The 14,846-nt window shown below is 40.1% G+C and overlaps 1 protein-coding gene across 4 annotated transcripts in view; it reads left to right on the forward strand.

Moving 5' to 3' along the window:
• AMPD3 (adenosine monophosphate deaminase 3) overlaps nt 1–14,052 on the forward strand; it is a 33,295-nt gene extending 19,243 nt beyond the window's left edge. For 2 of the 4 annotated variants that reach the window (XM_088175614.1, XM_014876325.2), the window contains exons 7-15: nt 120–314; nt 561–692; nt 1,586–1,749; nt 2,887–3,013; nt 3,825–3,988; nt 5,952–6,072; nt 8,131–8,304; nt 9,395–9,505; nt 10,438–14,052. In XM_088175614.1, the coding sequence (XP_088031740.1) occupies nt 120–314; nt 561–692; nt 1,586–1,749; nt 2,887–3,013; nt 3,825–3,988; nt 5,952–6,072; nt 8,131–8,304; nt 9,395–9,505; nt 10,438–10,614 (1,365 nt within the window). In that variant the 3' untranslated portion in view covers nt 10,615–14,052. The other 2 variants (XR_015807556.1, XM_088175613.1) reach the window with 2 other exon arrangements.
• Nucleotides 14,053–14,846: the final 794 nt, after the last annotated feature.

A 14,846-nucleotide genomic window follows, 5' to 3' on the forward strand; every position in this document is an offset into this window, starting at 1 on the left:
GAAGGAATATATTAAGGAATATTTTAGAAGGCTTTAGTCCCTGTTGTCAGTGATATAGATACTTTGCTAATTAAGTTTATGTAGATGGATGATAAGCATAAATAACCTTTTGATTTCAGGTTGACACTCATATCCATGCTGCTGCCTGCATGAACCAGAAGCACTTACTGAGGTTTATTAAGCACACCTATCAAACAGAGCCTGACAGGATTGTTGCAGAGAAAAAAGGCAAGAAGATGACTTTAAAGCAAGTCTTCGAAAGCCTGCACATGGACCCCTATGACCTCACTGTAGACTCTTTAGATGTCCATGCAGTAAGTCTAGAGAAATGACCAAACAAATGGGAAAAAGCTAAGTTTTTCAAGTGTGAAATTCTATTTTCTATAATGTTTGCATGATAAGTTACTAAATCAGAATTTGACTTCATGCATTACAGTGCATGTTCAAAAGAAGTTATCAAAGGATTTTTCTTTTCTGTACTTTTAATGCTAGGCAATTTAATTTATGAACTATTGTGTGCTCTTAAAACTACAGTTATTTGGTTTTTTTTCCTCCTTCAGGGACGTCAAACATTCCATCGATTTGACAAATTCAATTCCAAGTACAATCCAGTTGGTGCCAGTGAGCTGAGGGATTTGTATTTGAAGACTGAGAACTACATTGGTGGTGAATATTTTGCTCGTATGGTCAAGGTAAATAAGTTCCAAGCTTTTCCAGCTGTAGAGAAATGAAGATTTGTAATAGATTTGTGATGTCATCATTGTATATAGACCTAACACTATGGTTAAGTGATTCCAAGTATTGGGCTTGCTCCAGCAATTCCTCAGAGGAAAACCTCTGCTAAGTTAGCCCCTGCTGCTTTCTGAAGGGTTTTATGATTTAGAAACATCCACATAAGCTGTGTATGAGTTCAAGGCTGAGTTGGGAGTAGTTTGAAACTAATGGAGAGCAGCCAAGGGTCCATTCACTGGTTTAGTATTTTGTTAGGATTTAGTTGGCTACTGGTAGTTGCTAGGGAAGGGGAAAGCATGCATAAATCTGCATCTGCACATGCATGCAACAGGATTCTAATTAATTAACTAATTATTTTCTTAGAACAAAAAAATTAGTAGTTTTTGTGATGTAGTAGATGTCAGCTCTTCTTGAATATACAGAAGTACAAAAATAATTGCTGTAAAATTGCTTACTACCACAGATTCTGGGTCAGATTCTCCATTGTTCTGCATATTTATGTAGACATTTGCTGTAGTTTAAATAGTCTAATTCTGATTTATCAATCTTAAACGTAGGTCTGACAAAGGTGTTAGTAATGAGTGCACAAGAACATTGTCCTCTAAAAGGTGTTAAGAGTTATTCCCAGTTCTATGTACAGTTAAGTTATATTCACATGATATTTGAACTAGCTTGCTAGTAGAATATTTAGATGCCTAAAATAAAACAATGGATTGAAAGACAAGAGATTCCCTTTATCTTTAAAGGCTGCCAATAGAGTTATGTGTGCTCTGAGGAAAATGCAATGATAAATATCTTTCTGACTGTAAATCTTAGTGTCCATATGAAAGCAAATATATTTATTATTTCCTAGGAAGTAGCCCGTGAACTCGAAGAAAGTAAATACCAGTACACAGAGCCCCGCTTATCCATTTATGGACGGTCTCCAGATGAATGGCTCAACTTGGCCAAGTGGTTCATTAAACATAAAGTTTATTCCCCTAATATGCGCTGGATAATTCAGGTTCCCAGAATCTAGTAAGTAATCAGGAGCTCTTGGTAATCTTAATAATTTGAAATCATATCAATGACTTAATTTCTGGTAATATTTAGATGGCTTATTAGCTGTCCTGTAGTTCTATTTATAAGCAATAGCTTGGGAGGTTTATTTTTGACCATTGGTGCAGTTTTCCTGACAGTCTGGGGGTGGAAGAAAGGAGATGGGGATTGAATCTACTCTTTATGAAGCTATTCAAAACTATTGTCAATTATTTGTAAATCTGAAGACATTGAAACCAAAAATTACAACTGGGTGAAATCAAGCTGCATTCAAAGACAAGTTAAAATACAATTTAGTAATGAGAATAAATCAACTCTTGAATTCCATGACGAAGTAGAAAATGCTCTGTCAAACTGTTATCATCAAGATTAATGACTAAATGACAGTGAACTTGAAAACAACCCAGACTGATGATTTCCAAACTTAAATCCTTATCAGTTCTTCTTAATGTTTGAACATCCTTTGAGACTTTATTTCTTTGCTTCCAATACTGGGTGTTGTAACACTGTCCCCCAATAATTTTGTCAGGCTTCATAACTGAGCTTCATGTTTTGAGCTGTCACAGCTGGAGTATGAGTAGAGAAGGCTCTGTCACACTCACATGTGTGTGCTTTTCACTGGGGAGAAAGTTTCTCCCCTTTAATTCCTTACACAGGAATTCCTTACATGCATGGCACAGTCAGCACTTTGAATAAGTCATGCACTTGGTGGCACATGGAAGTGCTATCCCTTTTTTCTGAAAGGCTCACTAAAGCACAGCGTTCTACTCTCCTTTGGAGTAGTTACAATTATAGGAAATAGAATTTTTCACGAGAGGTAGCTCGTTATCTGCCCTGACAGTACCTGGATGTCTGTAAGGGACAGGGTCACTCTCTCACCAGCCCTGCATGCTGTCTCTAATTTTGGAGCACTTGAGAGCTTCAGCAGAGCCTGGATGAAGCAGAGTGCCAGGCAGTGCAGGAAACAGAGCACAGAGACAATCTGCCCTGACATAACCTTTGAATTTCTGAATCCTGGTGGAACTGAAGCTCTAGAATGTACACAAATAACAGAAAATATGTAAGTGAAGGACAATACAAGCCTATTAAAGAATGTGTCTATTTTTTCCCCTTCAGTGACATATTTAGGTCTAAAAATATTCTGCCTAGTTTTGGGAAAATGTTGGAGAACATCTTTGTACCTTTGTTTGAAGCAACAATCAATCCCAAAGACCACAAAGAATTGCATCTATTCCTCAAATATGTAAGTATGTTTGGGTTTTCTTTCTCACATGAAATGGATCCTCTACTGCTCCTATTTTTTTTTCAGTCCACAGCTGTTCCCAGACACTGAAAAAGCTTCCTTCTCCACAGATTGCTTGTAATTATTATTGTTTCAAAGCCCTGACACATAATTTAGTACAAGTCTGTGTGAGGTCCTGTTGTCACACAACCTGTTTATTTCCTCAGAAACAGCTCAGCAGCTATTTATTTGTCCTTTCATTAATGGCCAAAAATATTTGCATGCTTTTGTGCATTATCATCCAGGATGAGTCCTTTGAGCTGCTTCTGAACTGGCCTTCAAGAAGGAGGCAGCTGAAAGGAAGGATTGTGTAGATGGTGATGGAACTCAGGAGAGAAGTGGGGATGTAGCTGCTGGCAAAATCTTAACACACATTTCTGAGTGTGCCTCAAATCACAGCTCTGAGGTTTGCTGGAGCCTCTTGCTCTCAGCTGCTTATCAAAGACAGCAGAGGAGTTCAAAGGATTCTGGTCTGGCTCTCAGGGAGTCTTGCAGCTCTGTAAACCCCCACAGGAGCCTGGAGGCTTTTGTGCACCTGTGCTTCCTGTTTGTCTCAGAAGAAAAACAAGAAGGGTAAAACTCTGACAAAACATGTTATTCCTGCTGTGAGCATGGTATGGTAGGATGCAGAGCAGCAGGACTGCTGGGACAGGGATGGAAATGAAGGGGGATGGACTGGATGCTTGTTCAAACAAGTCCTGAAGCAAGAGTAGGTGGTGCTGAAGTTTCCTCCTTGAAGCCCCTTATTTCTGGGAATTTCTTCTCCCACCAGGTGACTGGCTTTGACAGTGTTGATGATGAATCCAAACACAGTGGCCACATGTTCTCTGACAAGAGCCTTAACCCTGACCTCTGGACCAGTGAGAAGAATCCCCCATATAGCTATTATTTGTATTATATGTATGTGAACATCATGTTGCTAAACAACCTTAGGAGGTAAGTAGACACTTTTCTATCTTACAAGCTCCCAGAAAATCAGTATCTTGCTCTCAGGCTGTCTAGATTACAGATCTTCTGAAGCAAGGGTTATTTTGAATTATTTACAAAGTTGAGTACTTGAGATATTTTGAAAATACTAACGATAGAATTAATTCAAACAAAAAATTCAGAAATTGTAGAGGCATCAGATTAATATCTTGTTTTGATATTTGTGTGTATTTTGGGTTTTTTTAACTCCAAAAAGCTGCCTAGACCAAATGAAACAAAAGAAGGAACCTCACAGCAGATTCCCAAATACAATGTGCCTGGCTATTTCCTGGAAATTTAAGAGACACAAAATTAATATTGTGACACACTGGCTTAGGGGCTGCTGCATTCAGAGACAGACCAAGTAGGACACAATTACAAACTGCACATCCAGCTAACTTCCTTTAGCAGGCTTCTTCACTCACTCAGTTTTACTTTTGAGACCAATGTTTGGGCAAGTAATGCAGGGAGTTATGTGACATCAGACTGTCAGAGCAGATTTTGGGATCAGGCTCAGGAAAGCCTGAAATTCAATGTGAGGTTATGTTGCTAAATGTGCAGCTGACTCATGGAGTGACCTGCACAGCTGAGGCACAGTGTGGTTATCCACTGATACAAGAGTGTCATCACTTACCCTAAAAGGATTTGGTTCGTTTCATTTAGTTATTTAGGTTATTTTAGTTATTTAGGTTATTTTAGTTATTTAGAAAACATTTTGGGATTTTCATATGGAAGGTGCATAGATTTGTCATTTTACAGTTTTATCCAAGTTAGCATTCAAAATGTTATTTCTTCTCTCCCACTGCTACTTCGAGCATTTCTTTATCATCTTATTTGATCAAAACTCATAATGCAAACACTCACCTTAATTTACCTTGTGTGTGCAACAATCAGGTGTAGTTGTTAGTTTTAGTTCTCTAATGGAAAGGACACACTGCAGCAGACAGCTAAGTCATCCCTTTCTCCTGACTTCCTTTACATTCTCTGTAGTCTACATGCCTTTTCTGTTCCAAAGACAGATTCTGCCAGAACTAATACATTTCTTTTTTATCTCAAGATCATTTTGACTACTGTATTAAAATGCCCCCAGAAAATCATTAAATATTCTTTACAGCTGAGATACTGACAGAATTCACCAATGAGTCACTAACTGCTCACCCTGTTAATGTGTGCTTGAGTCAACACAGCCCTGACAAGACTGTTTTATATTTTTGGTACTATTAGTGAGGATGGATTACATCCTCACATCAGGAGAAATGATACTAACTTCCACCCTAGAACTGCCTTATATTCTAGCACTCCTTGTTGAAATTGTGTTTTAAACAACTCCAAATACTTGTGGGACATTTGTCTGTACTGAATAACAGGGCCCATTATAGCCTTGAACCCAACATCACTTTTAATTGTAGATAATAACGTAATTCTATTAATTACAGTGGAAGTCTGGTGTAATAACTAACAATCCCAGATCATCTCTGCTTCTGAGGGTGTGGTTTTATGCTACACTTAGCCTGGTGAGATGACAGGCTCTGATTACACTAGGTTAGCTAACTCTTGGCAGCATGCTTCCCCTTCTCATTTTGAAGCAGGAATTTTGCACAGGTTGCTTGGGTTTACTGAATTTTCCATCTGTCAATTCACTCCACTGAAATCCATTCAGTAGCTGTTCACTCTGTGGGTAGACAGTAACTAAATGAGATGTAACTGGGGAAGGAAAGAAGACACAAATATATCTGGTGGTAGAAGGGGTTTGTGTAGAGGGACCTGTCCCTTTGAGCAGCCCACTACAGGCAGGCCTGGGTAGATGATGCCACATCAAATGAGAATGTGTAACTTAATTTTCTTCTTTTTAAACATACTACTGGCAGTTATATACCAAATAGATACAGAATGGTGCTTTCTCTTAAGTGGAACTTGCTTTTAATCTCTTCAGGGAAAGAGGCATGTGCACTTTCCTGTTCCGACCTCACTGTGGAGAAGCTGGGTCTATCACACACCTTGTTTCTGCCTTTCTCACAGCAGACAACATCTCTCATGGACTGCTCCTGAAGAAGGTATTGCTTGGTTGCTCCTAAACTAATCACTGGTCTGCTCAGACCTCCATCACTGGTTCAAACAGAAGGCATCAAATTGACACTTTTCTGGGCAGCCCAAAATCAATTTATTAATAATTATATTAATATAATTAATTAATTAATTCACTTTTGTAGCAAGACACAACTCTTCAGTTTGGTTAGAAACACCAGCCAGACCCCCCAATACCAGAACAGCTGGACCTGTTGGAGGGAGTCCAGAGGAGCCCATGAAGATGCTCAGAGGCCTGGAGCATCTCTCCTGAGGAAAGGCTGAGAGCATTGGGCTTGTGCAGCCTGGAAAAGTGAAGGCTCCAGGGAGACCTTCCAGCCCCTTCCAGTAGCTAAATGGGGGTTACAAGAGAGAGACTTTTGTTGGAAGAGGGGAGGTTTAGATGAGATATAGGGAAGAAATTCTTAACTGTGGGGATGGTGAGGCCCTGGCACAGGTTGCCCAGAGCAGCTGTGGCTGCCCCATCCCTGGAAATGTCCAAGGCCAGGCTGGATGGGGCTTGGAGCCACCTGGAATAGTGGGAGGTGTCCCTGCCCATTGCTGGGGGTTGGAACAAGATGATCCCTAAGGTCCTTTACAAACCAAACTATTTCATGATTCAGTGAAATAAATAAGCTCAACTGAACTTCTTATTCTTAAGCTACAACAAGACAGCTTTGTCTTCTCAGGGAGGGAAGATGAACTATTCAGATATGTCAAAGATTTGGCAGCACTCATTTTTGGTTACTTCAAGCAGAGATAAAATCACATGAACAAAACTTAAAACTTTGGACTTGCTACTGCTCCCTGGTTTAGTCCCAGAAGAACTTAAGGAAAGCTCTCATTTCTTCTCTATGGGGACAAAAGTAATTTTCTCTGATTGGCATTTCTGTACTTCAGGGTTCATTCAGAAGTTCTTTAAGGATTTGATTATTTTGATCAAGAAATTCAACATAGCTGTTTGACACAACAATATTTTAGACATAACAGATGTTTTATGACAGAACAAATGTTATAATTCCTGGCACATTAGTTAATGAAAACCATCACTCAGCCCCATCCTCAGGGCACTGTTTCGTAATTAAAATAATTGGTCAGTGGGTGGCAGACTTGTACTGAGTTTACTGCAATTTTTCAGGAGTTCCCTTATAAGTGAGATTTTTTTTTTTTTTTTAAATGCTGGAAAATTCTCTGTATTCAACATAACCAAGAACAAAGAAAAAATGTACCTAAAATCATATCCGATACTATGCTCATAAATGGTCATAAAATATTAATTAAATTAGATAATTAGATAATAATTAAATAATAAATAATAATTCCGTTAGATAATAATAATTAATAATAATTAAATTAGATAATAGTTAGATAATTAAATTAGATAATATTCATAAAATTAGACCCAGAGAGAGTAGCACTAAAGCAGTGTGTGACCAAAGCATTCTCCTCTCCCTCCCTCCTGCCTGAGCTGGTGTGATAAGATGGCATGGCAGGTACTAATAATAGCAATGGTAATAAAGGCACTTGTTAGCTTCATAGGTTGGCTAAGGCAAAACAGTAATAAAGATGATGTGATCTCAGATTATTTGTATTCTGTACAACAGCAACACATGACTTCTCATAAATTAAAACTTCTTCTGCTCCCAAAATTTATCTATTAGACTGCAGCTTTGGAAATAAAGAATTGCTTAGCAGTTCTTGCCCATCTCTTTTCTGTGACTTTGAGGTTTTGGGGAAGGCATGCAGCTGGTATTAAATGCAGTGCCCATAACGGTCATATATATACTTACTAATCTACAGAAATATAGTCACTGTATTTTTAAAAAGATGACACCTATATTAAGGAACATAAATTATTTTTATAAAGATCAGTAAGATTTAAAATTCAGACTTCTAACTATTTCCTGGAGAAGTCATGGTTTAATGTCAACCTAATTTTTTTCATCTTAGTTCCCCCTGTAGTGCTGTTCCATTTTATCCAGTGGAAACCCTTCTCTTTTTCATTATCCCATAATACCATTAAATGCTGACTGTGTTTTGTTTTTCAGAGTCCTGTCCTCCAGTATCTGTATTATCTTGCACAAATACCCATTGCTATGTCTCCACTAAGTAACAACAGCCTATTCCTGGAGTACTCCAAAAATCCACTACGGGAATTTCTCCATAAGGGACTGCACGTCTCCCTCTCCACAGACGATCCCATGCAGTTTCATTACACAAAGGTAGGAATTGCAAAAAGCACCAGCTTGCAGTTTGGTAACAGCACCACACAGGTCCAGAATGACCTGAGAGCTGTTTTATTTCATTGCTTAGGACATAGTGTCATGTCTTTCAGTCACTTCATTCATTCTCCCTCCTCATTCTCTGTCTACTACTCACTGTTAGGCTTCAGAAGGAAATGTCTGATTTCCTAATTATGTTTCTTTTGTACTCTTGCCTCTCCAGTGTTGGCTGTTGAAGTATAAAATGAAGGATGAGGCTGAAGGGAGGTTTGAGCCTTCATAAACAATCCTCTAGAGTGCCAGGAAAGTCCAGTTTCCTTACTCTAATAAGTCTGGGGAAGTACATTACAAAAACACGATGTGGAATCTCAAGATGACATATGAGCTGCTCACTCAGTGAGCTGAAACAAATTCCTGCCCTTGGGTGGCCTGGCAGGACAGGAGTGCCTGGTCACTGGCTGTGATGCCCTTGTTTGTGGCTGGCACCGATTTGAGCCATGCTGTGCCCAGAGGATGGGCACACTTCTATGGCTCAGCTCCGTGTCCCAGGACAAGCCAAGCCCTGCCAGCCATGCCCTGGGCTGGCTGCTGGCCCGGGAGCTGGAGCTGCTGCTGGCTGGGGCACGGGTGCAGTCACATGGAGTGTGCAAGGTCCTGGGCTGGGACAGCCCCTGGGGCCACACCCGCCCGCCTGGTGTGGGAGGAATGGAGCCAGAAATTGCCCTGCTACCTGTCCGTGTGCAAAGTCACTCAGGCTTCACAACTGGGTGCTCCAGGGTGTTTGTGTACCCTGGGGGCTCCTTTGGAATTGCCTAAGAAATGCCTCCAAGGATCTGGACTGCAGGCTGCAATTTCTTAGGCTAAGCTAACTTGATACCCAGTGCCTATTAATTATTAACCGGTAGTCCTTGGGAAATTTGAAATGAACAATTCTTTTCATAGTAGTTGTGATTTAAAAGTTTCAAACTTGGAATTTTTCACAGCTGTCTAAAGAGCATGTATAAACTGCTTAATTAGTAAAATGAGTACGTATCCCCATTTATATCTTATTTATGTATAATTTAATATCAAATGTATTTTGGTGCTGCAGGAAGCTCTCATGGAAGAATATGCTATTGCAGCTCAGGTGTGGAAACTAAGTACATGTGACTTGTGTGAAATAGCAAGAAACAGCGTTCTACAGAGTGGACTGTCAGATAAGGTAAGTGTGGCTGGAAAAGCTCTGCTGTGAATTTTAGGACAAGTAGGAACCCAGAAGTCAATAGTCTGAACACTGAATAGCAGGTGCTTAGTGATGTATTCGTGTACATCCCTGTCCTCTTTTCCAGAAATAGGCACAAACTATCTGCTATGCAGCTTTACATTACAAGTAAAGTATTAACATTACTTTTCCCCATTAGCTTTGTTTTGGAATTCTCAAAATAAGTAGAGAGACCAGATGCCTGTTTATACTGAGTTCTCCTTCTAGTTACAAATTTTTAATTATTTGGGTGCTATCCTTTTGCCAGTGATTTTCTACATCATGTCTTAGCATTAAGTAAAACCAAACTGCCTGTCATAAGCAAGACATGTTTTTGCTTAAAAGGGAGAACTACAGAAAATATTCTGGTTTAGATAGGCAGTCAGATTAGATTAATTTGCCTTTTGGCTTTAAAATTCTGTATAGCCAAGGCTTTCTCTAGGACTTATTTCAAAGCATTCTCTTGTCTATGTCACTTTTGAACATTTCTCTGAAGGGAACTGGTATTTGAAGGGGCTCCATGAGTATATTCTGTTGTTTCTTCCAATATTCCCTGGTGACAATTATTCATTTTCCTCGTGTGGCATTTAACCAACAAAAGAGACCTAAGCCTCTTTTTGCCCTCTCACATGCAAGATGTGGCAATGAAGGCTGAACACTAACACAGAGGGTTTTAGTAAGCCAGACTGAGTGCACTTTTGTGTGATTATGTGGATAAACTTTGGCCTTAAAATCTCCTAAACTGGTTAAGACTCCGAGGAAGAGTTCAACAGCCAGCTGGTTGAAACTGCTCTTTTCACTTGTACTGGACTCATTCAGCCAACACTCCTTTCTGCAGTAAGTCAAAGCAATTGAACTGACTTCTTCCTTTTGACTTTTAATCCCATTCACAGGAAAAGCAGAAATTCCTAGGGGTGAATTATTGCAAGGAAGGGCCTGAAGGAAATGACATTCGAAAGACAAATGTTGCCCAGATCCGGATGGCCTTCAGGTATGAGACTCTGTGCAATGAACTCAGCTTCCTGGCTGATGCCATGAGAACAGAAGATATTTCTACTCTGTCCAAGTAGTTACAAACTCAGAGAAACCAGAACATGTCCCTCTTAAGCAGGGTAAGATGCTAATTAACCTCAAATCGTCTGTCTTTGATGCTACAGAGACATAACTGAAGAGTACAGAGACAAAGTATCTGTGGAAGGTAAACAGCGTTTGCCATCACCTGTTACCGCATTATTCTCCTTGCAAAGATTTTGGTTTCTACGAACATTAGGCTTTTTAAGATTGCTGTAAATATTAAATGCAAACTCACAATCATGTACTATTTGTTTCATACTGTCTTAACTGTGCCCTGCAGTGTAGCCTGGGAAACCAGAGAGAATATTTGTAGTGCAGCTGTGCTGTGCACCTGAGGATCCCACAGGTGTTGACAGCACACACCCACCTGGGTGGGTCCTGCAAGTCTCAGTACCAGTCATGGCTTTTAACACTTTTAAAGTTTAACCCTTTATTCATTAGCAGTTTCTATGGGGTGCAGAATTTTGAGGCTAATGCTTCATTTTGACACAGTTTTTAACTCAATGTTTCAGCAGTTATATTGGAAAACAAGGGAAAACAGCATCGGGTAATCTTGTTCAATGACTAATTAATTCCTGTTGTTATGTAGGATGTCAGTGAAGAACAGCAGATGAATGCTTTTTAATCTAGCAAGTGGAAAACATGGTGACAGAATCACTATTATACATTGTAATGAATCTAATTATATCATGAAAATTTTGCCTTGAAAGTTGAGAACAGTTTTTTTAATTGCTTTGTAATGGGAATATGTGGATATGCCCATTCAAATTACTTAGAAATTTATGCAGATAATTCTGGTTGCATGAAAAGAGAAATTTTTTACTTGAAAAATGGAAGTGTTCTTATGAATCAGTGGTAGAAATGCCAGACCTGGTTCTGGTCCTACTTCTGACATATTTTTACCCATTTGTTTTAGTCTGTATTTTAGTCGACTACAGCTGAATGGGAAGCCAAGCTGTCTATTTATACAGAAGCCAGCCCACTTGAAATCTGTCATTCCAAATCATGTTATGTTAAACTATTCATTTATAAGGAAGTGATTAGTAAAATGCAGCTACTAGAGTATTTATTACTTTCAATCTTCTTTCTATTTCATCATCTTTATGCCACAGTACTACTCCTTTAGAAAGGATTAAAGGTAATAACATGATGGCATCTATGTGTTGTAGAAGCTGCACACAATTTCACACCAAGACTCTAGGCTAGGCCAGCAGAGGGTGTGGATGCCTGTGAGTCCAGCACAGCAACTCAATTCAAAGGCCTGCAGTCCCTGGGGGAGGATCTGAGCCCAAGGTTAGACCCCTGGGAGACTGGGCTTCTTCAAACAGGCATTCAGCATTAATGCATAAAAAACCAGTAACTGATACTGGCCCACCAAGGTTCACCTGACCTTGAACCCTGCATGTTGTGCTCAGTCAGGTGTCTTGTGCCACTTGTATTTCCTAGGCCAGGCCCTTCTCCTGGAGCTTGGGCACCTACAGCCTTCCTGTCAACAGCTCTTTGGGTCTCACTTGCCCTTGGAAATGCAGCCAAAAGTGGCAGTGGTGACACCACCAGTGCCAAAGGACCCATTAATGGCATAAATGTAAAGAGGCATTGAAGACTGTCTCAAGCTGTGGCAGTTCCAAGAGATACCTACAAGGACATCTTTTTAATGTTTTGCTGTCCTGAATGGAGATTGCAAGGAAATGGCACTAAAGTAGGGAAGGAGGAATTCCTTATCACCTCCCATAGCTGAGCAGCCTTGCAAGAACCCCCTGAGAGAGAGAGATAAACCTAAAGATGTCAGGAAGCAGCCTGGAATTAAGGCTGCTCTGAAGGAGTCCAAGGCACAAGAGGGAGAGTTCTGGCCATCCACTCATCATCACAGTGGGCCAGTGTCAATGCAGAGGGAGCTGCAGTGATTGCAGAGGCTTTTCATCCAAAACCAGGGCTGCAGACAGGTGCTGGGAATTTGACTTCAGCTCTTCAGTGCCCCAGCCTAATGTATGCAATGTGCCAGGTTTTGTATTCCTTGTGTCCCTAAAAATCATGTGAAACCACATTGTGCTGCCCAGCTTAAGAGAGTAAAATTGTCCCAAATTCTCAGTCAGCAGCCCCTGTCAGACTCACTGTTAGGAACTTTAACAGCTCACAGAACACACTCTCAGGATTGGTGTCATTTGCTTAGGATGAAGTGTGAGAAAGTGGTTTAAGCTGTTCAGCTGCATCAAATGCAAATATGTTGTTTTTATAACTTCCTAATAAACTGTTACCAACATAACATTATTTGGGAAAAATATGCATCCAGGCTAAGTAAGCAACATGCTTGATATGAAGAATTTCAATTTTAAGTATTTCCATCTGATAAACATTGCTTTACTTGGGTTCTTTCACCTGAAGATTGCTGTTAGTGCTGCTTTGGTTGTCACTTACATGTCTTTTTTAGTTTTCTAAAAATTACACCAAATTCGTGTATGTATTTAATACCTTTTCAGCTTTCCTTACCTCAGGTTCCAGTAGCTGTTACTGAAAAAAACAACAACTTGATTTGCATATTCAGTGAATGGACAGTAATTGGGATTCTGACAATAACCACAGTAACACATAAGTGGTCATGACCACAAGTTCTGCTTTCTGTGCTTTCTTGTGTGCTGCTTTTAAGGGGAAATTGGGCTTATAGTATTTTATTTGGGGAAACAGAAACAGACATCCTTTCAAGCTTCCACTACATTTTTCCTGGTCATCCTTAAATTGGGCAAATAATAGTGATTCCCAAGTTCAGTTCTTAAGCTTTGCCTTGTGCTCTTTTTTTAAAGTTGCACTTCTGTGCTAATGTGAGGCTGTTCAGAGTAACCTGTGGGCTCAGGCTGTGGCTGGCATGAAAAGACAGATCCAGCACGAGTCAGTGCTGTACACACAGACCCCTGGGCAGTGGCTGATCCCCCCAGCTGCACTGAGGTCAAACCTGCTTGGGACACAGCTGGAGGAACATCACTGCAGGTGGCAACTGGGCAAGCACTGCTGCACGATGGAAGAACATCCTGCTTTGTCTTTACTTCATTAGGAGAGAGGCTCAAACTTATTCCTTAAATCTGTTGGTTCAAAAGAATTTTATATTTTCAACCTGAAATGGTTAATTATGATTATTTGATGTTTACAACCTATCTACCTGAACAATTCTTTTCTGTTCTGTTACTTTAGCAAACTTAAGGCATTTGCTCTGCTGCTGGAGAATACTTTTTTTTATTTTCACAGCCTGGAGCCACCTTCTGTCTCATATCATTGTTTTTTATGTGTGGCTAAACATTTCTGTTCTCTCTGCCTAGTTAAAATCTAAGTCTGAAAAGGTGTCTGTAAAAACTGCTTTTTCTTTCTGTGCCTGGGTTACATGATGTTTGTCTTTTGCCTCTTGTGGAAGCATTAAACATTACACTAACGAATGAATTGTAAAACTATGGTTATGGATTTTTTGTGTCTATCTCTCAAAACAGTTGTACTTCCTCCCAGTCTCCACATTTAAGGAGAACTAAAACCATGTGCAACTAAACTGACTAAACCTAATGAAAGCATAAAAACAGAAAAAACCCCAGTGGAGACAGAGAAGGCAGTGAGCACTATTTAGAAGGGGCTAAAGGCTTATCTGGCTTAAAACAATTCAGTGTTAATGCAAACCAACGATTCAGAGCTGGTGTCAAGTTCTGAAAGTGAAATTGCATTGCTGCCCCCACGGGCTCTTGGTGCCCACCCTGATTCCCTGCTGGTCCAAGCTGGGCACCAGAACAGGGCCCACAGCAGCTCCTGCTGAGCCTGGAGCCCCATGTGGATATTGAGCTGAGCCAAGACACCCAGCCTGGGAGCAGGAAAGCAGCCCTGACCCTCAGGGCAGAGCAGTTTAGGTGTACTGTGATTTTGTGAGCACACACAACAGATTTATCTGACTAAACCCAACTAAGAAGCCAACAAGTGACAGATTTAAATAAATAGTATCAACACAGATATCCTGCTACAGTCACCATGACTTTTGAGGAAAAGCATAATACAAAACACTTCAGTAAGAAAGTGAGTCAAGATTTTTAGATGTAGATTAAAACATCATCTCTTTAGTACACAAACTTTATTTCTGTACACGAGCAGCACTGGTGAAGCACAGGAGTTCAGGTTCATCTGTAACTGAGAAATGTGCATTTCTCCCTTAGGCCTCTTAAAGCTCTGAAGACTACTGTGAAACAGCACAGTCTGTCTAATA

This window comes from Sturnus vulgaris, chromosome 18, assembly GCF_052056855.1.
Source record: "Sturnus vulgaris isolate bStuVul1 chromosome 18, bStuVul1.hap1, whole genome shotgun sequence".
In the NCBI taxonomy this organism is placed as follows: domain Eukaryota; kingdom Metazoa; phylum Chordata; class Aves; order Passeriformes; family Sturnidae; genus Sturnus; species Sturnus vulgaris.